Source organism: Narcine bancroftii, chromosome 1, assembly GCF_036971445.1.
Source record: "Narcine bancroftii isolate sNarBan1 chromosome 1, sNarBan1.hap1, whole genome shotgun sequence".
Lineage (NCBI taxonomy): Eukaryota > Metazoa > Chordata > Chondrichthyes > Torpediniformes > Narcinidae > Narcine > Narcine bancroftii.
Genome location: NC_091469.1, coordinates 383,416,208 through 383,441,939, shown reverse-complemented (window position 1 = coordinate 383,441,939; position 25,732 = coordinate 383,416,208). Strand labels below are relative to the sequence as shown.

At 58.7% G+C, this 25,732-nt stretch overlaps 3 protein-coding genes across 7 annotated transcripts in view; all 3 read right to left on the bottom strand.

Annotated features, from left to right (window-relative positions):
* The window catches only part of rreb1a (ras responsive element binding protein 1a), a 237,238-nt gene extending 218,451 nt beyond the window's left edge, over nt 1-18,787 (bottom strand). For 3 of the 5 annotated variants that reach the window (XM_069913520.1, XM_069913518.1, XM_069913524.1), the window contains exons 1-2: nt 18,364-18,498; nt 18,192-18,246 (exon numbers count right to left, since the gene is read on the bottom strand). Coding sequence is in view for 3 of the 5 variants with exons in the window: in XM_069913518.1 (XP_069769619.1) it covers nt 18,192-18,231 (40 nt within the window). In the remaining 2 variants the exon portion in view is untranslated. Of the gene's footprint in view, nt 1-18,191; nt 18,247-18,363; nt 18,499-18,698 lie in introns of those variants that run through there. The other 2 variants (XM_069913519.1, XM_069913521.1) reach the window with 2 other exon arrangements.
* On the bottom strand, nt 3,632-4,015 carry LOC138754181 (uncharacterized; the record flags this gene model as incomplete). The annotated part of the gene is made up of 1 exon (XM_069918072.1): nt 3,632-4,015. A coding segment is annotated over one exon (384 nt), but the record flags the coding sequence as incomplete, so codon positions are not given.
* On the bottom strand, nt 4,444-4,815 carry LOC138752961 (uncharacterized; the record flags this gene model as incomplete). The annotated part of the gene is made up of 1 exon (XM_069915564.1): nt 4,444-4,815. A coding segment is annotated over one exon (372 nt), but the record flags the coding sequence as incomplete, so codon positions are not given.
* Nucleotides 18,788-25,732: the final 6,945 nt, after the last annotated feature.

Here is a 25,732-nt window from a genome sequence, read left to right as displayed (position 1 = left end):
GGGAGGGATGGAGGGCGTGTCGGGGAGGGATGGAGGGCGTGTCGGGGAGGGATGGAGGGCGTGTCGGGGAGGGATGGAGGGCGTGTCGGGGAGGGATGGAGGGCGTGTCGGGGAGGGATGGAGGGCGTGTCGGGGAGGGATGGAGGGCGTGTCGGGGAGGGATGGAGGGCGTGTCGGGGAGGGATGGAGGGCGTGTCGGGGAGGGATGGAGGGCGTGTCGGGGAGGGATGGAGGGCGTGTCGGGGAGGGATGGAGGGCGTGTCGGGGAGGGATGGAGGGCGTGTCGGGGAGGGATGGAGGGCGTGTCGGGGAGGGATGGAGGGCGTGTCGGGGAGGGATGGAGGGCGTGTCGGGGAGGGATGGAGGGCGTGTCGGGGAGGGATGGAGGGCGTGTCGGGGAGGGATGGAGGGCGTGTCGGGGAGGGATGGAGGGCGTGTCGGGGAGGGATGGAGGGCGTGTCGGGGAGGGATGGAGGGCGTGTCGGGGAGGGATGGAGGGCGTGTCGGGGAGGGATGGAGGGCGTGTCGGGGAGGGATGGAGGGCGTGTCGGGGAGGGATGGAGGGCGTGTCGGGGAGGGATGGAGGGCGTGTCGGGGAGGGATGGAGGGCGTGTCGGGGAGGGATGGAGGGCGTGTCGGGGAGGGATGGAGGGCGTGTCGGGGAGGGATGGAGGGCGTGTCGGGGAGGGATGGAGGGCGTGTCGGGGAGGGATGGAGGGCGTGTCGGGGAGGGATGGAGGGCGTGTCGGGGAGGGATGGAGGGCGTGTCGGGGAGGGATGGAGGGCGTGTCGGGGAGGGATGGAGGGCGTGTCGGGGAGGGATGGAGGGCGTGTCGGGGAGGGATGGAGGGCGTGTCGGGGAGGGATGGAGGGCGTGTCGGGGAGGGATGGAGGGCGTGTCGGGGAGGGATGGAGGGCGTGTCGGGGAGGGATGGAGGGCGTGTCGGGGAGGGATGGAGGGCGTGTCGGGGAGGGATGGAGGGCGTGTCGGGGAGGGATGGAGGGCGTGTCGGGGAGGGATGGAGGGCGTGTCGGGGAGGGATGGAGGGCGTGTCGGGGAGGGATGGAGGGCGTGTCGGGGAGGGATGGAGGCGTGTCGGGGAGGGATGGAGGGCGTGTCGGGGAGGGATGGAGGGCGTGTCGGGGAGGGTGATGGAGGGCGTGTCGGGGAGGGTGATGGAGGGCGTGTCGGGGAGGGTGATGGGGGCGTGTCGGGGAGGGATGGAGGGCGTGGGTGATGGAGAGGGTGATGGAGAGGGTGATGGAGAGGGTGATGGAGAGGGTGATGGAGAGCGTGATGGAGAGCGTGATGGAGAGCGTGATGGAGAGCGTGATGGAGAGCGTGATGGAGAGCGTGATGGAGAGCGTGATGGAGAGCGTGATGGAGAGCGTGATGGAGAGCGTGATGGAGAGCGTGATGGAGAGCGTGATGGAGAGCGTGATGGAGAGCGTGATGGAGAGCGTGATGGAGAGCGTGATGGAGAGCGTGATGGAGAGCGTGATGGAGAGGAATGGAGAGCGTGATGGAGAGGAATGGAGAGCGTGATGGAGAGGAATGGAGAGCGTGATGGAGAGGAATGGAGAGCGTGATGGAGAGGAATGGAGAGCGTGATGGAGAGGAATGGAGAGCGTGATGGAGAGGAATGGAGAGCGTGATGGAGAGGAATGGAGAGCGTGATGGAGAGGAATGGAGAGCGTGATGGAGAGGAATGGAGAGCGTGATGGAGAGGAATGGAGAGCGTGATGGAGAGGAATGGAGAGCGTGATGGAGAGGAATGGAGAGCGTGATGGAGAGGAATGGAGAGCGTGATGGAGAGGAATGGAGAGCGTGATGGAGAGGAATGGAGAGCGTGATGGAGGGAGGGTTAGTGAGTAATGGAGGGAGTTGGATGAAATGACGGCGAGGGATGGAGGGAATGACGGAGAGGGATGGAGGGAATGACGGAGAGGGATGGAGGGAATGACGGAGAGTGATGGAGGGAATGACGGAGAGGGATGGAGGGAATGACGGAGAGGGATGGAGGGAATGACGGAGAGGGATGGAGGGAATGACGGAGAGGGATGGAGGGAATGACGGAGAGCATGGAGGGAATGACGGAGAGGGATGGAGGGAATGACGGAGAGGGATGGAGGGAATGACGGAGAGGGATGGAGGGAATGATGGATGGAGAGAGATGAAGAGGAAGGAAAGAAGGATGAGAGATCATTGGAGGGGGATGGAGGTAATGTTGCAGGGGAGGGAGTGATGGAGAAGGAAGGAGAGATATTTGGAGAGGGAAGAACGTGGGATGGAGAGGGATGGAGGGCGGGATGGAGAGGGATGGAGGGCGGGATGGAGAGGGATGGAGGGCGGGATGGAGAGGTATGGAGGGCGGGATGGAGAGGTATGGAGGGCGGGATGGAGAGGGATGGAGGGCGGGATGGAGAGGGATGGAGAGGGATGGAGGGCGGGATGGAGAGGGATGGAGGGCGGGATGGAGAGGGATGGAGGGCGGGATGGAGAGGGATGGAGGGCGGGATGGAGAGGGATGGAGGGCGGGATGGAGAGGGATGGAGGGCGGGATGGAGAGGGATGGAGGGCGGGATGGAGAGGGATGGAGGGCGGGATGGAGAGGGATGGAGGGCGGGATGGAGAGGGATGGAGGGCGGGATGGAGAGGGATGGAGGGCGGGATGGAGAGGGATGGAGGGCGGGATGGAGAGGGATGGAGGGCGGGATGGAGAGGGATGGAGGGCGGGATGGAGAGGGATGGAGGGCGGGATGGAGAGGGATGGAGGGCGGGATGGAGAGGGATGGAGGGCGGGATGGAGAGGATGGAGGCGGGATGGAGAGGGATGGAGGGCGGGATGGAGGGAGGGTTAGTGAGTGATGGAGGGAGTTGGATGAAATTACGGAGGGGGATGGAGGGAATGACGGAGGGGGATGGAGGGAATGACGGAGGGGGATGGAGGGAATGACGGAGGGGGATGGAGGGAATGACGGAGGGGGATGGAGGGAATGACGGAGGGGGATGGAGGGAATGACGGAGGGGGATGGAGGGAATGACGGAGGGGATGGAGGGAATGACGGAGGGGGATGGAGGGAATGACGGAGGGGGATGGAGGGAATGACGGAGGGGGATGGAGGGAATGACGGAGGGGGATGGAGGGAATGACGAGGGGGATGGAGGGAATGACGGAGGGGGATGGAGGGAATGACGGAGGGGGATGGAGGGAATGACGGAGGGGGATGGAGGGAATGACGGAGAGGGATGGAGGGAATGACGGAGAGGGATGGAGGGAATGACGGAGAGGGATGGAGGGAATGACGGAGAGGGATGGAGGGAATGACGGAGAGGGATGGAGGGAATGACGGAGAGGGATGGAGGGAATGACGGAGAGGGATGGAGGGAATGACGGAGAGGGATGGAGGGAATGACGGAGAGGGATGGAGGGAATGACGGAGAGGATGGAGGGAATGACGGAGAGGGATGGAGGGAATGACGGAGAGGGATGGAGGGAATGACGGAGAGGGATGGAGGGAATGATGGATGGAGAGCGATGAAGAGGAAGGAAAGAAGGATGGAGAGATCATTGGAGGGGGATGGAGATAATGTTGCATGGAGAGAGTGATGTAGAAGGAAGGAGAGATATTTGGAGAGGGATGGAGGGCGGGATGGAGGGCGGGATGGAGGGCGGATGGAGGGCGGGATGGAGGGCGGGATGGAGGGCGGGATGGAGGGCGGGATGGAGGGCGGGATGGAGGGCGGGATGGAGGGCGGGATGGAGGGCGGGATGGAGGGCGGGATGGAGGGCGGGATGGAGGGCGGGATGGAGGGCGGGATGGAGGGCGGGATGGAGGGCGGGATGGAGGGCGGGATGGAGGGCGGGATGGAGGGCGGGATGGAGGGCGGGATGGAGGGCGGGATGGAGGGCGGGATGGAGGGCGGGATGGAGGGCGGGATGGAGGGCGGGATGGAGGGCGGGATGGAGGGCGGGATGGAGGGCGGGATGGAGGGCGGGATGGAGGGCGGGATGGAGGGCGGGATGGAGGGCGGGATGGAGGGCGGGATGGAGGGCGGGATGGAGGGCGGGATGGAGGGCGGGATGGAGGGCGGGATGGAGGGCGGGATGGAGGGCGGGATGGAGGGCGGGATGGAGGGCGGGATGGAGGGCGGGATGGAGGGCGGGATGGAGGGCGGGATGGAGGGCGGGATGGAGGGCGGGATGGAGGGCGGGATGGAGGGCGGGATGGAGGGCGGGATGGAGGGCGGGATGGAGGGCGGGATGGAGGGCGGGATGGAGGGCGGGATGGAGGGCGGGATGGAGGGCGGGATGGAGGGCGGGATGGAGGGCGGGATGGAGGGCGGGATGGAGGGCGGGATGGAGGGCGGGATGGAGGGCGGGATGGAGGGCGGGATGGAGGGCGGGATGGAGGGCGGGATGGAGGGCGGGATGGAGGGCGGGATGGAGGGCGGGATGGAGGGCGGGATGGAGGGCGGGATGGAGGGCGGGATGGAGGGCGGGATGGAGGGCGGGATGGAGGGCGGGATGGAGGGCGGGATGGAGGGCGGGATGGAGGGCGGGATGGAGGGCGGGATGGAGGGCGGGATGGAGGGCGGGATGGAGGGCGGGATGGAGGGCGGGATGGAGGGCGGGATGGAGGGCGGGATGGAGGGCGGGATGGAGGGCGGGATGGAGGGCGGGATGGAGGGCGGGATGGAGGGCGGGATGGAGGGCGGGATGGAGGGCGGGATGGAGGGCGGGATGGAGGGCGGGATGGAGGGCGGGATGGAGGGCGGGATGGAGGGCGGGATGGAGGGCGGGATGGAGGGCGGGATGGAGCGGGATGGAGGGAGTGCTGGAGCGGGATGGAGGGAGTGCTGGAGCGGGATGGAGGGAGTGCTGGAGCGGGATGGAGGGAGTGCTGGAGCGGGATGGAGGGAGTGCTGGAGCGGGATGGAGCGAGTGCTGGAGGGGGATGGAGCGAGTGCTGGAGGGGGATGGAGGGAGTGCTGGAGGGGGATGGAGGGAGTGCTGGAGGGGGATGGAGGGAGTGCTGGAGGGGGATGGAGGGAGTGCTGGAGGGGGATGGAGGGAGTGCTGGAGGGGGATGGAGGGAGTGCTGGAGGGGGATGGAGGGAGTGCTGGAGGGGGATGGAGGGAGTGCTGGAGGGGGATGGAGGGAGTGCTGGAGCGGGATGGAGGGAGTGCTGGAGCGGGATGGAGGGAGTGCTGGAGCGGGATGGAGGGAGTGCTGGAGCGGGATGGAGGGAGTGCTGGAGCGGGATGGAGGGAGTGCTGGAGCGGGATGGAGGGAGTGCTGGAGCGGGATGGAGGGAGTGCTGGAGCGGGATGGAGGGAGTGCTGGAGCGGGATGGAGGGAGTGCTGGAGGGGGATGGAGCGAGTGCTGGAGGGGGATGGAGCGAGTGCTGGAGGGGGATGGAGCGAGTGCTGGAGGGGGATGGAGCGAGTGCTGGAGGGGGATGGAGCGAGTGCTGGAGGGGGATGGAGGGAGTGCTGGAGGGGGATGGAGGGAGTGCTGGAGGGGGATGGAGGGAGTGCTGGAGGGGGATGGAGGGAGTGCTGGAGGGGGATGGAGGGAGTGCTGGAGCGGGATGGAGGGAGTGCTGGAGCGGGATGGAGGGAGTGCTGGAGCGGGATGGAGGGAGTGCTGGAGCGGGATGGAGGGAGTGCTGGAGCGGGATGGAGGGAGTGCTGGAGCGGGATGGAGCGAGTGCTGGAGGGGGATGGAGCGAGTGCTGGAGGGGGATGGAGGGAGTGCTGGAGGGGGATGGAGGGAGTGCTGGAGGGGGATGGAGGGAGTGCTGGAGGGGGATGGAGGGAGTGCTGGAGGGGGATGGAGGGAGTGCTGGAGGGGGATGGAGGGAGTGCTGGAGGGGGATGGAGGGAGTGCTGGAGGGGGATGGAGGGAGTGCTGGAGAGGGATGGAGGGAGTGCTGGAGGGGGATGGAGGGAGTGCTGGAGCGGGATGGAGGGAGTGCTGGAGCGGGATGGAGGGAGTGCTGGAGCGGGATGGAGGGAGTGCTGGAGCGGGATGGAGGGAGTGCTGGAGCGGGATGGAGGGAGTGCTGGAGCGGGATGGAGGGAGTGCTGGAGCGGGATGGAGGGAGTGCTGGAGCGGGATGGTGGGAGTGCTGGAGCGGGATGGAGGGAGTGCTGGAGCGGGATGGAGGGAGTGCTGGAGCGGGATGGAGGGAGTGCTGGAGGGGGTGGAGGGAGTGCTGGAGGGGGTGGAGGGAGTGCTGGAGGGGGTGGAGGGAGTGCTGGAGGGGGTGGAGGGAGTGCTGGAGGGGGTGGAGGGAGTGCTGGAGGGGGTGGAGGGAGTGCTGGAGGGGGTGGAGGGAGTGCTGGAGGGGGTGGAGGGAGTGCTGGAGGGGGTGGAGGGAGTGCTGGAGGGGGTGGAGGGAGTGCTGGAGGGGGTGGAGGGAGTGCTGGAGGGGGTGGAGGGAGTGCTGGAGGGGGTGGAGGGAGTGCTGGAGGGGGTGGAGGGAGTGCTGGAGGGGGTGGAGGGAGTGCTGGAGGGGGTGGAGGGAGTGCTGGAGGGGGTGGAGGGAGTGCTGGAGGGGGTGGAGGGAGTGCTGGAGGGGGTGGAGGGAGTGCTGGAGGGGGTGGAGGGAGTGCTGGAGGGGGTGGAGGGAGTGCTGGAGGGGGTGGAGGGAGTGCTGGAGGGGGTGGAGGGAGTGCTGGAGGGGGTGGAGGGAGTGCTGGAGGGGGTGGAGGGAGTGCTGGAGGGGGTGGAGGGAGTGCTGGAGGGGGTGGAGGGAGTGCTGGAGGGGGTGGAGGGAGTGCTGGAGGGGGTGGAGGGAGTGCTGGAGGGGGCGGAGGGAGTGCTGGAGGGGGCGGAGGGAGTGCTGGAGGGGGCGGAGGGAGTGCTGGAGGGGGCGGAGGGAGTGCTGGAGGGGGCGGAGGGAGTGCTGGAGGGGGCGGAGGGAGTGCTGGAGGGGGCGGAGGGAGTGCTGGAGGGGGCGGAGGGAGTGCTGGAGGGGGCGGAGGGAGTGCTGGAGGGGGCGGAGGGAGTGCTGGAGGGGGCGGAGGGAGTGCTGGAGGGGGCGGAGGGAGTGCTGGAGGGGGCGGAGGGAGTGCTGGAGGGGGCGGAGGGAGTGCTGGAGGGGGCGGAGGGAGTGCTGGAGGGGGCGGAGGGAGTGCTGGAGGGGGCGGAGGGAGTGCTGGAGGGGGCGGAGGGAGTGCTGGAGGGGGCGGAGGGAGTGCTGGAGGGGGCGGAGGGAGTGCTGGAGGGGGCGGAGGGAGTGCTGGAGGGGGCGGAGGGAGTGCTGGAGGGGGCGGAGGGAGTGCTGGAGGGGGCGGAGGGAGTGCTGGAGGGGGCGGAGGGAGTGCTGGAGGGGGCGGAGGGAGTGCTGGAGGGGGCGGAGGGAGTGCTGGAGGGGGCGGAGGGAGTGCTGGAGGGGGCGGAGGGAGTGCTGGAGGGGGCGGAGGGAGTGCTGGAGGGGGCGGAGGGAGTGCTGGAGGGGGCGGAGGGAGTGCTGGAGGGGGCGGAGGGAGTGCTGGAGGGGGCGGAGGGAGTGCTGGAGGGGGCGGAGGGAGTGCTGGAGGGGGCGGAGGGAGTGCTGGAGGGGGCGGAGGGAGTGCTGGAGGGGGCGGAGGGAGTGCTGGAGGGGGCGGAGGGAGTGCTGGAGGGGGCGGAGGGAGTGCTGGAGGGGGCGGAGGGAGTGCTGGAGGGGGCGGAGGGAGTGCTGGAGGGGGCGGAGGGAGTGCTGGAGGGGGCGGAGGAAGTGCTGGAGGGGGCGGAGGGAGTGCTGGAGGGGCGGAGGGAGTGCTGGAGGGGGCGGAGGGAGTGTTGGAGGGGTGGAGGGAGTGATAGATGGGATGGAGGGAGTGATGGGGAGGAGTTGAGGGAGTGATGGGGAGGAGTGGAGGGAGAGATGCATAGGGATGGAGGGTGTATTGGAGAGGAATGGAGGGAATGATGCATAAGGATGGAGGGAGAGATGGAGGGGGTGATGGAGAGGGATGGCGGGGGTGATGGAGAAAGATGGCGGGGGTGATGGAGAAAGATGGCGGGGGTGATGGAGAAAGATGGCGGGGGTGATGGAGAAAGATGGCGGGGGTGATGGAGAAAGATGGCGGGGGTGATGGAGAAAGATGGCGGGGGGTGATGGAGAAAGATGGCGGGGGTGATGGAGAAAGATGGCGGGGGTGATGGAGAAAGATGGCGGGGGTGATGGAGAAAGATGGCGGGGGTGATGGAGAAAGATGGCGGGGGTGATGGAGAAAGATGGCGGGGGTGATGGAGAAAGATGGCGGGGGTGATGGAGAAAGATGGCGGGGGTGATGGAGAAAGATGGCGGGGGTGATGGAGAAAGATGGCGGGGGTGATGGAGAAAGATGGCGGGGGTGATGGAGAAAGATGGCGGGGGTGATGGAGAAAGATGGCGGGGGTGATGGAGAAAGATGGCGGGGGTGATGGAGAAAGATGGCGGGGGTGATGGAGAAAGATGGCGGGGGTGATGGAGAAAGATGGCGGGGGTGATGGAGAAAGATGGCGGGGGTGATGGAGAAAGATGGCGGGGGTGATGGAGAAAGATGGCGGGGGTGATGGAGAAAGATGGCGGGGGTGATGGAGAAAGATGGCGGGGGTGATGGAGAAAGATGGCGGGGGTGATGGAGAAAGATGGCGGGGGTGATGGAGAAAGATGGCGGGGGTGATGGAGAAAGATGGCGGGGGTGATGGAGAAAGATGGCGGGGGTGATGGAGAAAGATGGCGGGGGTGATGGAGAAAGATGGCGGGGGTGATGGAGAAAGATGGCGTGGGTGATGGAGAAAGATGGCGGGGGTGATGGAGAAAGATGGCGGGGGTGATGGAGAAAGATGGCGGGGGTGATGGAGAAAGATGGCGGGGGTGATGGAGAAAGATGGCGGGGGTGATGGAGAAAGATGGCGGGGGTGATGGAGAAAGATGGCGGGGGTGATGGAGAAAGATGGCGGGGGTGATGGAGAAAGATGGCGGGGGTGATGGAGAAAGATGGCGGGGGTGATGGAGAAAGATGGCGGGGGTGATGGAGAAAGATGGCGGGGGTGATGGAGAAAGATGGCGGGGGTGATGGAGAAAGATGGCGGGGGTGATGGAGAAAGATGGCGGGGGTGATGGAGAAAGATGGCGGGGGTGATGGAGAAAGATGGCGGGGGTGATGGAGAAAGATGGCGGGGGTGATGGAGAAAGATGGAGGGGGTGATGGAGAAAGATGGAGGGGGTGATGGAGAAAGATGGAGGGGGTGATGGAGAAAGATGGAGGGGGTGATGGAGAAAGATGGAGGGGGTGATGGAGAAATGGAAGGTGTGATTGATTGAGAGGGAGAGAGGTGGTGATGGAGAGGGAGGGAGTGTTGGACAAGGATGGATGGAGTGGGAGGGAATGTTGAAGAGTGTGATGGAGAGGGATGGAGATGGATGGAGGGATTGATAGAGAGATGACAGGAATGATGGATGAATGGAGGGAATGTTGTAGAGAGATGGAGGGAGGATTGGAGAGGGATGGAGGGAGGATTGGAGAGGGATGGAGGGAGGATTGGAGCGGGATGGAGGGAGTGTTGGAGCGGGATGGAGGGAGGGTTGGAGCGGGATGGAGGGAGTGTTGGAGCGGGATGGAGGGAGTGTTGGAGCGGGATGGAGGGAGTGTTGGAGCGGGATGGAGGGAGTGTTGGAGCGGGATGGAGGGAGTGTTGGAGCGGGATGGAGGGAGTGTTGGAGCGGGATGGAGGGAGTGTTGGAGCGGGATGGAGGGAGTGTTGGAGCGGGATGGAGGGAGTGTTGGAGCGGGATGGAGGGAGTGTTGGAGCGGGATGGAGGGAGTGTTGGAGCGGGATGGAGGGAGTGTTGGAGCGGGATGGAGGGAGTGTTGGAGCGGGATGGAGGGAGTGTTGGAGCGGGATGGAGGGAGTGTTGGTGCGGGATGGAGGGGGTGATGGAGCGGGATGGAGGGGGTGATGGAGAAAGATGGAGGGGGTGATGGAGAAAGATGGAGGGGGTGATGGAGAAAGATGGAGGGGGTGATGGAGAAAGATGGAGGGGGTGATGGAGAAAGATGGAGGGGGTGATGGAGAAAGATGGAGGGGGTGATGGAGAAAGATGGAGGGGGTGATGGAGAAAGATGGAGGGGGTGATGGAGAAAGATGGAGGGGGTGATGGAGAAAGATGGAGGGGGTGATGGAGAAATGGAAGGTGTGATTGATTGAGAGGGAGAGAGGTGGTGATGGAGAGGGAGGGAGTGTTGGACAAGGATGGATGGAGTGGGAGGGAATGTTGAAGAGTGTGATGGAGAGGGATGGAGATCGATGGAGGGATTGATAGAGAGATGACAGGTGATGGATGAATGGAGGGAATGTTGTAGAGAGATGGAGGGAGGATTGGAGAGGGATGGAGGGAGGATTGGAGCGGGATGGAGGGAGGGTTGGAGCGGGATGGAGGGAGGGTTGGAGCGGGATGGAGGGAGGGTTGGAGCGGGATGGAGGGAGGGTTGGAGCGGGATGGAGGGAGGGTTGGAGCGGGATGGAGGGAGGGTTGGAGCGGGATGGAGGGAGGGTTGGAGCGGGATGGAGGGAGGGTTGGAGCGGGATGGAGGGAGGGTTGGAGCGGGATGGAGGGAGGGTTGGAGCGGGATGGAGGGAGTGTTGGAGCGGGATGGAGGGAGTGTTGGAGCGGGATGGAGGGAGTGTTGGAGCGGGATGGAGGGAGTGTTGGAGCGGGATGGAGGGAGTGTTGGAGCGGGATGGAGGGAGTGTTGGAGCGGGATGGAGGGAGTGTTGGAGCGGGATGGAGGGAGTGTTGGAGCGGGATGGAGGGAGTGTTGGAGAGGGATGGAGGGAGTGTTGGAGAGGGATGGAGGGAGTGTTGGAGAGGGATGGAGGGAGTGTTGGAGAGGGATGGAGGGAGTGTTGGAGAGGGATGGAGGGAGTGTTGGAGTGGGATGGAGGGAGTGATGGATGGAATATTGGAGAGGGATGGATGAAATGTTGGAGAGGGATGGAGGGAGTGTTGGAGAGGGATGGAGGGAGTGATGGAGAGGGATGGAGGGAGTGATGGAGAGGGATGGAGGGAGTGATGGAGAGGGATGGAGGGAGTGATGGAGAGGGATGGAGGGAGTGATGGAGAGGGATGGAGGGAGTGATGGAGAGGGATGGAGGGAGTGATGAAGAGGGATGGAGGGAGTGATGAAGAGGGATGGAGGGAGTGATGAAGAGGGATGGAGGGAGTGATGAAGAGGGATGGAGGGAGTGATGAAGAGGGATGGAGGGAGTGATGAAGAGGGATGGAGGGAGTGATGAAGAGGGATGGAGGGAGTGATGAAGAGGGATGGAGGGAGTGATGAAGAGGGATGGAGGGAGTGATGAAGAGGGATGGAGGGAGTGATGAAGAGGGATGGAGGGAGTGATGAAGAGGGATGGAGGGAGTGATGAAGAGGGATGGAGGGAGTGATGAAGAGGGATGGAGGGAGTGATGAAGAGGGATGGAGGGAGTGATGAAGAGGGATGGAGGGAGTGATGAAGAGGGATGGAGGGAGTGATGAAGAGGGATGGAGGGAGTGATGAAGAGGGATGGAGGGAGTGATTGAGGGGATTGGAGGGAGTGATTGAGGGGATAGAGAGTGTTGGAGAAGGATGGAGGGAGTGTTGGAGTGGGATGGAGGGAGTGATGGATGAAATGTTGGAGAGGGAAGGATGAAATGTTGGAGAGGGAAGGATGAAATGTTGGAGAGGGAAGGATGAAATGTTGGAGAGGGATGGATGAAATGTTGGAGAGGGATGGATGAAATGTTGGAGAGGGAAGGATGAAATGTTGGAGAGGGATGGATGAAATGTTGGAGAGGGATGGATGAAATGTTGGAGAGGGATGGATGAAATGTTGGAGAGGGATGGATGAAATGTTGGAGAGGGATGGATGAAATGTTGGAGAGGGTTGGATGAAATGTTGGAGAGGGATGGATGAAATGTTGGAGAGGGATGGATGAAATGTTGGAGAGGGATGGATGAAATGTTGGAGAGGGATGGAGGGAGTGATGAAGAGGGATGGAGTGAGTGATTGAGGGGATAGAGAGTGTTGGAGAAGGATGGAGGAAATTTTGGAGAGGGATGGAGGGAATGATGGATGGAGAGGAAGGAAAGGAGAAGGTTGGTGAGATTATTGGAGGGGGGTGGAGGGATTGTTGGAGGGGAGGGTGTGATGAAGAAGGAAGGAGAGATATTTGGAGAGGGATGAGGGAGTGCTGGAGGGGGTGGAGGGAGTGCTGGAGGGGGTGGAGGGAGTGCTGGAGGGGGTGGAGGGAGTGCTGGAGGGGGTGGAGGGAGTGCTGGAGGGGGTGGAGGGAGTGCTGGAGGGGGTGGAGGGAGTGCTGGAGGGGGTGGAGGGAGTGCTGGAGGGGGTGGAGGGAGTGCTGGAGGGGGTGGAGGGAGTGCTGGAGGGGGTGGAGGGAGTGCTGGAGGGGGTGGAGGGAGTGCTGGAGGGGGTGGAGGGAGTGCTGGAGGGGGTGGAGGGAGTGCTGGAGGGGGTGGAGGGAGTGCTGGAGGGGGTGGAGGGAGTGCTGGAGGGGGTGGAGGGAGTGCTGGAGGGGGTGGAGGGAGTGCTGGAGGGGGTGGAGGGAGTGCTGGAGGGGGTGGAGGGAGTGCTGGAGGGGGTGGAGGGAGTGCTGGAGGGGGTGGAGGGAGTGCTGGAGGGGGTGGAGGGAGTGCTGGAGGGGGTGGAGGGAGTGCTGGAGGGGGTGGAGGGAGTGCTGGAGGGGATGGAGGGAGTGCTGGAGGGGGTGGAGGGAGTGCTGGAGGGGGTGGAGGGAGTGCTGGAGGGGGTGGAGGGAGTGCTGGAGGGGGTGGAGGGAGTGCTGGAGGGGGTGGAGGGAGTGCTGGAGGGGGTGGAGGGAGTGCTGGAGGGGGTGGAGGGAGTGCTGGAGGGGGTGGAGGGAGTGCTGGAGGGGGTGGAGGGAGTGCTGGAGGGGGTGGAGGGAGTGCTGGAGGGGGTGGAGGGAGTGCTGGAGGGGGTGGAGGGAGTGCTGGAGGGGGTGGAGGGAGTGCTGGAGGGGGTGGAGGGAGTGCTGGAGGGGGTGGAGGGAGTGCTGGAGGGGGTGGAGGGAGTGCTGGAGGGGGTGGAGGGAGTGCTGGAGGGGGTGGAGGGAGTGCTGGAGGGGGTGGAGGGAGTGCTGGAGGGGGTGGAGGGAGTGCTGGAGGGGGTGGAGGGAGTGCTGGAGGGGGTGGAGGGAGTGCTGGAGGGGGTGGAGGGAGTGCTGGAGGGGGTGGAGGGAGTGCTGGAGGGGGTGGAGGGAGTGCTGGAGGGGGTGGAGGGAGTGCTGGAGGGGGTGGAGGGAGTGCTGGAGGGGGTGGAGGGAGTGCTGGAGGGGGTGGAGGGAGTGCTGGAGGGGGTGGAGGGAGTGCTGGAGGGGGTGGAGGGAGTGCTGGAGGGGGTGGAGGGAGTGCTGGAGGGGGTGGAGGGAGTGCTGGAGGGGGTGGAGGGAGTGCTGGAGGGGGTGGAGGGAGTGCTGGAGGGGGTGGAGGGAGTGCTGGAGGGGGTGGAGGGAGTGCTGGAGGGGGTGGAGGGAGTGCTGGAGGGGGTGGAGGGAGTGCTGGAGGGGGTGGAGGGAGTGCTGGAGGGGGTGGAGGGAGTGCTGGAGGGGGTGGAGGGAGTGCTGGAGGGGGTGGAGGGAGTGCTGGAGGGGGTGGAGGGAGTGCTGGAGGGGGTGGAGGGAGTGCTGGAGGGGGTGGAGGGAGTGCTGGAGGGGGTGGAGGGAGTGCTGGAGGGGGTGGAGGGAGTGCTGGAGGGGGTGGAGGGAGTGCTGGAGGGGGTGGAGGGAGTGCTGGAGGGGGTGGAGGGAGTGCTGGAGGGGGTGGAGGGAGTGCTGGAGGGGGTGGAGGGAGTGCTGGAGGGGGTGGAGGGAGTGCTGGAGGGGGTGGAGGGAGTGCTGGAGGGGGTGGAGGGAGTGCTGGAGGGGGTGGAGGGAGTGCTGGAGGGGGTGGAGGGAGTGCTGGAGGGGGTGGAGGGAGTGCTGGAGGGGGTGGAGGGAGTGCTGGAGGGGGTGGAGGGAGTGCTGGAGGGGGTGGAGGGAGTGCTGGAGGGGGCGGAGGGAGTGTTGGAAGGGGCGGAGGAAGTGTTGGAGGGGGCGGAGGGAGTGTTGGAGGGGGTGGAGGGAGTGTTGGAGGGGTGGAGGGAGTGATAGATGGGATGGAGGGAGTGATGGGGAGGAGTGGAGGGAGTGATGGGGAGGAGTGGAGGGAGTGATGGGGAGGAGTGGAGGGAGAGATGCATAGGGATGGAGGGTGTATTGGAGAGGAATGGAGGGAATGATGCATAAGGATGGAGGGAGAGATGGAGGGGGTGATGGAGAGGGATGGCGGGGGTGATGGAGAAAGATGGCGGGGGTGATGGAGAAAGATGGCGGGGGTGATGGAGAAAGATGGCGGGGGTGATGGAGAAAGATGGCGGGGGTGATGGAGAAAGATGGCGGGGGTGATGGAGAAAGATGGCGGGGGTGATGGAGAAAGATGGCGGGGGTGATGGAGAAAGATGGCGGGGGTGATGGAGAAAGATGGCGGGGGTGATGGAGAAAGATGGCGGGGGTGATGGAGAAAGATGGCGGGGGTGATGGAGAAAGATGGCGGGGGTGATGGAGAAAGATGGCGGGGGTGATGGAGAAAGATGGCGGGGGTGATGGAGAAAGATGGCGGGGGTGATGGAGAAAGATGGCGGGGGTGATGGAGAAAGATGGCGGGGGTGATGGAGAAAGATGGCGGGGTGATGGAGAAAGATGGCGGGGGTGATGGAGAAAGATGGCGGGGGTGATGGAGAAAGATGGCGGGGGTGATGGAGAAAGATGGCGGGGGTGATGGAGAAAGATGGCGGGGGTGATGGAGAAAGATGGCGGGGGTGATGGAGAAAGATGGCGGGGGTGATGGAGAAAGATGGCGGGGGTGATGGAGAAAGATGGCGGGGGTGATGGAGAAAGATGGCGGGGGTGATGGAGAAAGATGGCGGGGGTGATGGAGAAAGATGGCGGGGGTGATGGAGAAAGATGGCGGGGGTGATGGAGAAAGATGGCGGGGGTGATGGAGAAAGATGGCGGGGGTGATGGAGAAAGATGGCGGGGGTGATGGAGAAAGATGGCGGGGGTGATGGAGAAAGATGGCGGGGGTGATGGAGAAAGATGGCGGGGGTGATGGAGAAAGATGGCGGGGGTGATGGAGAAAGATGGCGGGGGTGATGGAGAAAGATGGCGGGGGTGATGGAGAAAGATGGCGGGGGTGATGGAGAAAGATGGCGGGGGTGATGGAGAAAGATGGCGGGGGTGATGGAGAAAGATGGCGGGGGTGATGGAGAAAGATGGCGGGGGTGATGGAGAAAGATGGCGGGGGTGATGGAGAAAGATGGAGGGGGTGATGGAGAAAGATGGAGGGGGTGATGGAGAAAGATGGAGGGGGTGATGGAGAAAGATGGAGGGGGTGATGGAGAAAGATGGAGGGGGTGATGGAGAAATGGAAGGTGTGATTGATTGAGAGGGAGAGAGGTGGTGATGGAGAGGGAGGGAGTGTTGGACAAGGATGGATGGAGTGGGAGGGAATGTTGAAGAGTGTGATGGAGAGGGATGGAGATGGATGGAGGGATTGATATAGAGATGACAGGAATGATGGATGAATGGAGGGAATGTTGTAGAGAGATGGAGGGAGGATTGGAGAGGGATGGAGGGAGGATTGGAGAGGGATGGAGGGAGGATTGGAGAGGGATGGAGGGAGGATTGGAGAGGGATGGAGGGAGGATTGGAGAGGGATGGAGGGAGGATTGGAGAGGGATGGAGGGAGGATTGGAGAGGGATGGAGGGAGGATTGGAGAGGGATGGAGGGAGGATTGGAGAGGGATGGAGGGAGGATTGGAGAGGGATGGAGGGTGAATTGGAAAGGGGTGAAGGGAATATTGGAAGGGTGATGGAGAGTGTGGGTGGGGGTGATGGAGAGGATGGGATGGAGAGGGTTGGCGAATGTAGGAGAGGGATGGGGGGAGTGTTGGAGTGGGATGGAATGAGTTATGGAATGAGAGGAATGGAATGAGGGATGGCGAGGCTGGGAGGGCGAGGCTGGGAGGGCGAGGCTGGGAGGGCGAGGCTGGGAGGGCGAGGCTGGGAGGGCGAGGCTGGGAGGGCGAGGCTGGGAGGGCGAGGCTGGGAGGGCGAGGCTGGGAGGGCGAGGCTGGGAGGGCGAGGCTGGGAGGGCGAGGCTGGGAGGGCGAGGCTGGGAGGGCGAGGCTGGGAGGGCGAGGCTGGGAGGGCGAGGCTGGGAGGGCGAGGCTGGGAGGGCGAGGCTGGGAGGGCGAGGCTGGGAGGGCGAGGCTGGGAGGGCGAGGCTTGGAGGGCGAGGCTGGGAGGGCGAGGCTGGGAGGGCGAGGCTGGGAGGGCGAGGCTGGGAGGGCGAGGCTGGGAGGGCGAGGCTGGGAGGGCGAGGCTGGGAGGGCGAGGCTGGGAGGGCGAGGCTGGGAGGGCGAGGCTGGGAGGGCGAGGCTGGGAGGGCGAGGCTGGGAGGGCGAGGCTGGGAGGGCGAGGCTGGGAGGGCGAGGCTGGAGGGCGAGGCTGGGAGGGCGAGGCTGGGAGGGCGAGGCTGGGAGGGCGAGGCTGGGAGGGCGAGGCTGGGAGGGCGAGGCTGGGAGGGCGAGGCTGGGAGGGCGAGGCTGGGAGGGCGAGGCTGGGAGGGCGAGGCTGGGAGGGCGAGGCTGGGAGGGCGAGGCTGGGAGGGCGAGGCTGGGAGGGCGAGGCTGGGAGGGCGAGGCTGGGAGGGCGAGGCTGGGAGGGCGAGGCTGGGAGGGCGAGGGAGGGAGGGCGAGGCTGGGAGGGCGAGGGAGGGAGGGCGAGGGAGGGAGGGCGAGGGAGGGAGGGCGAGGGAGGGAGGGAGAGGTAAGGAGAGGGAGGGAGTGAGGGAGGGAGTGAGGGAGAGAGTGAGGGAGAGAGTGAGGGAGAGAGTGAGGGAGAGAGTGAGGGAGGGAGTGAGGGAGGGAGGGAGGGAGGGAGGGAGGGAGGGAGGGAGGGAGGGAGGGAGGGAGGGAGGGAGGGAGTGATGGAGGGAGTGATGGAGGGAGTGATGGAGGGAGTGATGGAGGGAGTGATGGAGGGAGTGATGGAGAGGGAGGGAGGGAGTGATGGGGAGGGAGGGAGGGAGTGATGGAGAGGGAGGGAGGGAGTGATGGAGAGGGAGGGAGGGAGTGATGGAGAGGGAGGGAGGGAGTGATGGAGAGGGAGGGAGGGAGTGATGGAGAGGGAGGGAGGGAGTGATGGAGAGGGAGGGAGGGAGTGATGGAGAGGGAGGGAGGGAGTGATGGAGAGGGAGGGAGGGAGTGATGGAGAGGGAGGGAGGGAGTGATGGAGAGGGAGGGAGGGAGTGATGGAGAGGGAGGGAGGGAGTGATGGAGAGGGAGGGAGTGATGGAGAGGGAGGGAGTGATGGAGAGGGAGGGAGGGAGTGATGGAGAGGGAGGGAGTTATGGAGAGAGAGTTGGAGAAGGATGGGGATGAGGGATGGATGGACGAAGAGAGGGGATGGAGAGCTGGGCACCGATGGACACTGCGGCGGAGACGAGGCGCGGTGAACGCCTCGGGCAGCAGCGCCAGAGATCCGGGAGCCTGGCTGTTTGCCGGCCCTCGGCCTGCGAGCGGATGATGGGGCGTGGGGGGGAGCTGTGAGGGTGAGATTGGCACTGGGCAGCGGGAAGAGGCACCAGCAGGGTCCTGAGCCCAGGCCGGAGCGTGACGGTGGGGGGGGGGGGGGGGACGAGGCGGGTCCCTTTCCACTCACCGCTGGCGCATCCTTCGAGCAGGGAGAGAGAGAAAAGTTTGCGAAAACTTTTCTGAAAGTTTGTCTGGGGCGTGGGGACGCTTTGCTTTCACTTCTGCCGTGGTTTAATTTTATTGCTGAGCATCACCTTTCAGTTTGGGATGTAAGCCCCCGCCCGCTCCCCTCTCCGTTCCCCCTCACTACCCCCACCCACCCCAAGCCCTTCTGCCCACGTCTCCAGACAACCTCCGCCGCCGCTGGCACGGGGCTCTGCCGCAATTTGGGGCCGCACCAGCTCCCCCCCCCCCCCAAACACCTTCCCCAACCCTGCAAACATCCCCCAACCCGCACCCTGCAACCCCCCCCAAACAAAAAAATTATCAGCATCTTCCCTCCCAACGAATGCATAAAGGATTGCAGGCTGTTTGTCGGGCGGTACTCACGATTGACTTTGTTGGGGTTGTTCTGTTTCCGCCGAGACATCAGAGATGGTGATGGCTGGGGAGAAAGAGAGAGAGAGAGACAAAACTTCTTTTTAAATTAAAAAAGTTTGTTCCGGAAAGAAATCAAGATGGCGTTGGTGTGGATGTGGACAGGCTGTAGTGTTAAACACACCTCCTCCTCCTGGATGTCAGAGATAACAGGAGGTTAGTCAGTGGGTGCCTGCGCTGAGCTCTCCTCTTCTTCCCCCTCTCACACTCCCTCCCTCTCTCTCCCTCCTTCTCAGCTCAACCTGATCACCAAACTCATCACGTGTCTCTCTCTCTCTCCCTTTGCCCGTCGTCTCCAAGGGACGTACTTGTACTGTTGGTCTTTGCTGAGTTTTTTTTAAACACACACACACACAAGCATCAGCATCACGTACGGGAGGGGTCTCTCTAGAGCCAGCACCGCGCAACTCCCGGGAGGAGGAGATAGGAGGAGGGCGAGCTGCGAAGCTGAACAGGTACCAGATTCGCTCATCTTCTCTGGTTCCCGCTGCCTGTCTCCATGGCTGGGGATTTCTGCACTTGGTTCGACCAAGGGTATTCGCCAGCGCGGATCGGTGTGAGCGCGCGTGTGCGCGTCCAAACGATCACACGCCAAGGCAGAGCTGTGTGTCATTCTGCAGGCACTGAGCATCGTTTGTGAGCACTTTAAATGCGCTCTTTCTGTTAAGGCACGTTTTCATGTATCCTATGTACTTGGGTGATATTTTGTCATGTGGTCTGGGCATGTTTTTATGTATGTGACTATTTGTTCCAGTGCTCGTTGGCTGTCTGTGTTTTAACGCGCCGTCTCTCTGCGTGCATGTTTTACAGTGTCTATCTGTGCAGCTGTTTTTAACATGCTCTTTCCACCAGGCTCCTTGCATCAGCGTTGAACAGTAGCTTTGGTACCGCGTTGCTTGCTGCCAACTCGATTTATTTCCGGAAAAGTCTCATCGCTGTTATCGAGAGGAATGTTTGGAAACTTTTTGCAAACCTTGCATTGTACTCTTGGCATCTGGGACATCGTTTAGGCTGAAATCCTTCGCCCAAATTAACACTTGGTTGCGTCGCCGCTTAATGTTTTGTCGTTTCGCATTGTTTTGGAATGTGCAATTGCTTTAATAAATACAACTGAATAAATTAAGGAGCTTGGAGATGGAAATGCACGACTTAAAATCCTCCGAAAGCATCTGTTCTAAAAAATGGATTAAAAAAAACTCGGGGTTTTCCAAAGGAGATGTTTCACAGGAAATACGAGATGCATATCCTGAATCACCGCTGAACACGGAATTTTAGATCCTTCCAAGACAGCGTTGTCGAACTTGTACCAAGGGGCGAATGAGTGTCCTGCATTTTCCACGCACTATTCTGAAAATCTCATGGTCAACCCCAAATGTAATCACACCATCACTGACAGCGATGCTCATCACTGCCCAGGGCCCAAACGCTGGAATTCCCACCCGAAAACTCCCTGCCCCTCCCCCGCTCTCCTCCTGTAAGACACGACTTAAAATTTACCCCATTTGCTTGGTCCCCAAACTTCCTTGTGTTATTTGGGCTGGCTTTTGTCCCCAAACTGCTCTTGATGCTTTTGCTGCATTGAAACGGGTCGAGAAATTGTTATTCAAAAATCCCTTTTGATCATCCAATAAGGATGAGAAATGTGGATTTGAACTGTAGTGCAAAATGGGTATGTAAACTTGAACTGACCTTGTTAATTTGTGGATCCGCTTGTGGAATCTCGGCTTTATTTGCACTTCTTATTTTACCAATTTGAAGTATAAAATAATGTGCAAAATTGATTTAATTCCAAATGTGTATTTTCTCGAATAGGTAATCGCAATTCTTGAGTGTGATCTGTAAAAATATTTCAGTCCTGATGCAGGATCTCAACCTGAAACATTGATCATCCCTTTACCTCCACAGATCACAAGATAAAGGAACAGAAGTAGGCCATTCGGCCCACTGAGTCTGCTCTGCAACTCCACCCTGAGCTAAACTGTTCTCTCATCTAATTCCAAATTCCAGCCTTTTCCCCATATCCCTTGATACCCTGACTAATTAGATATCTATCAATCTCCTCCTTAAACTTCCCCAATGATCGGGGCTCCACAGATGCTGCCTGACTCACTGAGTTTCAGCATCTGCAGTCTCTCAAGTCTCCATTTGTAAAAATATCTTTTTTTCCCCCTAATTATCATGCCATTAACCACTTGAAATTGTGATGTTTCTAGATTAATTTGGGTGCAGTTTTTTTTTGTAATACCAGTCACTATGAATTAAGAATGCTCAGAAGAAATGTTCACAATTCCATTTTATCACATTATTATATTTTTTAAGTTCAATAGTGCAGAAAATATGGACACACTTTATGAAGATGGGGATATATTTAAACAGCTAAAAGATCTAACATGCTTATTTCATGTATTCTGAAAAATATATTTTTCAGAAACAGTATTGCCTGAAATAAGATTTCCCTATTTGCAGAGGTTGGTTTTAATGAACTCACCTTTCCAATTTATCAAATCTAGGGCAAACAGTTATTATCTCTACTTGTGTCCATGCTCCAAGTTATGATCAAAGCAGAGAAGACTGCTCTATGAGCTTCAAGCAACTCTCATTTTGTAGAGTCAGTTCATCTTAAACAAATTGAAACAGCATCATTTCTACAAAACGTTTTAATGCATAAAGTAAAAAAAAATCTCTTGCAAAATAGCACTGGCAGTTTGGGGCAGAAGGTATTACAACACAGAAGGGCGAAATATTGTTCAGCAGACTTATTTATATGAACATGGAGTGATGCCATTGTGCTGTGCTGGCTGCTGTTACATTAAAAACCAACAACTAACCTGGACAGCTCTGATTAAGTAGATTTCATCACACCTCTAAACTTAAAAAAAAAAGTTGATAGATTTGAGTCTCCTGTCAGAGGGTTGAGAGCCAAACCTCAGGTTGGTGCTCCGCTGAAGATAAGAGAGACTGCAGCTGCTGGAATCTGGAGCAAAACGCAGAAGGTCAGGGGATCTGGACAAGTTGGGAAGCATCTGTGGAGGGAAAAGTTGATAGCTGATTCTTCGAATTGTGACCCTCTATCAAGATTGAGAGGGGGGAAAAAAAAGAAAACTGCCAGTATGTTGAAGTACAGATCTGTGGGTGGTGGGGGGCAGGGTTCAGATAGAAATTTGGTAGTTAATGGGTGGTTCATTGCTGTCATCTTTTGAATGGCATGTCTCTCCTTGGACGCATAAAAGATCGTGTGGCTCACTGCTATCGAAGAGCATTGACATTCTCCCTAGTATCCATCTAAAACAGTTTATCACATCATTAATGGGCAGATATTTTTGTGTGCTTTTAATTTAATGTATACTATTATAGTGAGGTTTTTTTTCTTCATGAACTATCTGTTTGACTGCAGCAAGTAAGAATTTGGGTGCATTGTACAATGTATCTGATAATAAACGATCATTATATAAATTAGTTAACCCTGTCTCCTATATTATAATAATGGCTCCACTTCAAAAGTACTTCCATCTCTGTAAACAATTTTGAATGTCCAAGGGTTTTAAAACATAGAATAGAATTGCAAGTATATCTTTCTTTACAAACTAAATGCCCTGTTGATTGGTGTTTGAGTAACTTTCCTTTCACACATTTTTGATTTAATTTCAAATGTGCTTTAAAACCTGATCATTCAAATCCATGAGTGGAAGAGTGGTAAAGAGCTAAAACAAACGTGACTCAAGATCATTCATCTGGAAGAGGAGTTGTATTGATTAGCCCCTCCTGCTGGACAAGTCACAATACCCAATCAGTTTCTGCTAGGTCCTCAGCTCTTCATCGTATTTTAATTAGACTGCATCAATCTGAGTCAGGCACTCAAGACTTTTCAGAAGAATTACACTACAAGTAGATCTGTTAAACTGATCAAATCAAATCTCTCTTCATCACACACATTGTTCATATTATTTATCTGTGCTGCCCATCTTTGAGAGTACTCATTAGTAGACAAGTCTGCACAACTTAATCTTTCTCACTGCAGGTTTTTGGAATGAAATGGCATTAAAGGTTGCCCTTTGCTCCATCAGATGTGTGCTAGTAAATTTTGTCTCAAATGTCATTCCAGAGTGAATCCAAACAATAAAAGTTGCTTTGAAAAAGACCTTTTTTTATAACTATTCATTTATTTTTTAAGAATATTAAGACACAAACTTTTAGCAGCTTTGTGTGGCTCTTATAATGAGTCATCACACTCCCAGTTGGGGATACTGCACCTGATATTTATTAAATTAGCCACTCTCATAGCTCTCAGCACACTTGCTCACAGTCCAGGTCTGTTGTACAGATTGCAGGTGAGTAGAAGATTGCCTTTCATCTGGGAGATGAAAGTTAAAGACCCTCAAACTTTACAAGAAAGCACTTAACCAACTGGTGTCACCGGTTGAGGATTGGCATACATTTTTACCTTATGAATGGCTTATTTAATATCAGAGAAATTTGCATTGTTTATTATCAAATTGTGAAAATGTTTGCTTTGCATTGCATGCTAACCAAGCAAGTCAGCTTGTACATGGTACAGCACAGTACAAAATTAGAATTAGAGGTCCACCTGTCCTTCCTAGTGCCAAAGCCTTGAGGATTTAGACCTAAACCATTTGGGCATTATTGGCAGCTTAGTACCGAGGGTCTTCTTTCTCATTCAGAATAACACTTCCAGGACCTATTAAAGTTTCATCCTTCACTGGTTGGCCAGAAACACAGGAAGATTCACGCACTCATTTTCCATTTCTGGCTTCCAAATTCAATGAGTTCATGCAAACTCTTCATCCTAGTCATCCTTTCTTCTTCTTTGGCTTGGCTTCGCGGACGAAGATTTATGGAGGGGTAATGTCCACATCAGCTGCAGGCTCGTTTGTGGCTGACAAGTCCGATGCGGGACAGGCAGACACGGTTGCAGCGGTTGCAAGGGGAAATTGGTTGGTTGGGGTTGGGTGTTGGGTTTTTCCTCCTTTGTCTTTTGTCAGTGAGGTGGGCTCTGCAGTCTTCTTCAAAGGAGGTTGCTGCCCGCCGAACTGTGAGGCACCAAGATGCACGGTTTGAGGCGATATCAACCCACTGGCGGTGGTCAATGTGGCAGGCACCAAGAGATTTCTTTAGGCAGACCTTGTACCTCTTTGGTGCACCTCTGTCTCGGTGGCCAGTGGAGAGCTCGCCATAGAACACGATCTTGGGAAGGCGATGGTCCTCCATTCTGGAGATGTGACCTACCCAGTGCAGTTGGATCTTCAGCAGCGTGGATTCGATGCTGTCGGCCTCTGCCATCTCGAGTACTTCGATGTTGGAGATGAAGTTGCTCCAATGAATGTCATCCTAAATTCCCACCAAATCACCTCCTCACCTTCCCAACCCCACCTTTCCCCCAGGTCCTACCACCCTCCAGATGATGAAGAGTACTTTACAGAGCTCAAGCATTCTACCACACTTCAGAGACATGCCAAGGACCCATGCAGTTACAGGGAAGTGAAATCCATGATCTAGCGGAACGTCTTTGTTCCTGTGTTGATTTCTCTGTCCTCATTGACATGATGAAACACTGTACAAGCTCAGGAAACCGCAAAAACACACACAATGCTGGAGAAGCTCAACAGGTCAAACAATGTCCTTTATGTAGCAAAGGTAAAGATCCATAACTCACATTTCAGGCTTGAGCCCTTGGTCAAAGTATGAGCAAATAGCTGGCAAGCATCTGAACAAAAGAGTATGGGGAATGAGGTGACAAAGGCAGGAGGTGATAGGTGGAGACAGGAGGGAGGGAGGGGACAATAGCAATGGCAGGGAGGGGGAATGACTGGGTGGATGGAGGAACTGGAAAGACAGAAAAAGGGGGAGGGGAAAGAAAAGACGAGCAAGTTTAGTGGAGAGCAGTAAAGTCAATGTTGATGCCATCTGGCTGGAGAGTGCTCAGACAGAAAATAAGGTGCTGTTCCTCCAATCTATGAGTGGTTTGGTTGGGACTGTACATAAGGCCGTGGACAGAAATGTGAGCGTGTGAGTATGACTCGGAATTGAAATCGTTGGCCACTGGAAGGTTGCTGTGGTTGTGAACAGAAAAGAAGTGCTGGGCGAAGTGATCTCCCAGTCTGCGACCGGCCTCTCCAATGTAGAGAATGCCACAAAGGGAGCACTGGATGCAGTAAATAAGTCTTCTGGATGTACAAGTCAAGTGTTGCTTCACGTGAAAGGCCTGTTTTGGGCCCTAGATTGTGGTGAGGGAGGAGTTGTGGGCACAAGTGTAGCACCTCCTGCAGGCACAAGGGAAGGTGTTGGGGATGTGATGGGTGGGGAGGGTTGAGTACACAAGGGAATTGCAGAGGGAGCAGTCCCTGCATAAGGCCGAGAGTGGAGGAGAAGGAAAAATCCTGTAGTAAGTGCTGGAAATTCTGACGGATAATGTGTTGGATGCAGAAGGTGGTGGGGGTGGTAGGTGAAGATGAGGGGATTCTATGTTGCATTTGGGGGAAGAGGGAGCCAGGGCAGATGAGTGGGAAATGGAGAAGATGTGGCTGAAGGCTGAGTTGATAATGGTGGAGGGGAAGCCACGTTTGTGGAAGAAGGCAGACATTTTGTAAGACCTGGACTGGAAGTCCTCATCTTGGGAACAGATATGGTGGAGTTGGAGGAATCCTTGCAGGGGCCAGGGTGTGAGGAAGTGTAGTACAGGTAGTTGGAGTTAGAAGGTTTGTAATATATGTCGGTGGAAAGCTTGACTCCTGAGATGGAGACAGAGAGATCCAGGAAGGGGAAAGTGCTGTCAGAGATGGACCAGGTGAGTTTGAAATAGGTGGAAATTGTCCTCTTGAGTGGATGAAGTTGACAAACTCATCGCAGGTGCATGAGGCAGCCCTGATGTAGTAATTGATATACTGGAGGAAGAGTTGAGGGGTCTTGCCTGTGTAGGCTTGCAGCATGGATTGCTTCACAAACAGGCAGGCGTAGCTGGGATCCATGCGGGTACCCATGGCTACTCCTTTAATTTGGAGTAAGTGGGATGAGTTAAAAAAGAAGTTGTTTAGAGAGAGGACCTGTTCTGCCAGGCACAGGAGGGTGGTGGTAGAGGATGACTAGTTGGATTGTTGAACCAGGAAGAAGAAAAGTGCTTTCAGACCTTCTGTTTTGGGGAGGTAGAGGTATAAAGGGTTTGGACATCCATTGTTTAAATGAGGCGGTCTCACCTCCTATCCCTGCCCCTCCATTCACCTCTTCAATGTCCTTCCACACATCCTCTGCACTCCTATCACTGCCGCCACACACCCTCTCACCTATCACTGCTCCTTCTGTCATTTAATTTCTCCCAATACCTAGCCTGGTACATGTCTTCCCCATTCTTCTGCCACCATGACAGCTGGGGAATATAAAATCATTAATTAAATGAGTTCTGGAATGATATACTAGTGGTCACCAGAAAGCCAACAGCCGGTCGCAGTGCAGGGACTCGCCATTTGCCTCTTTGATATTGT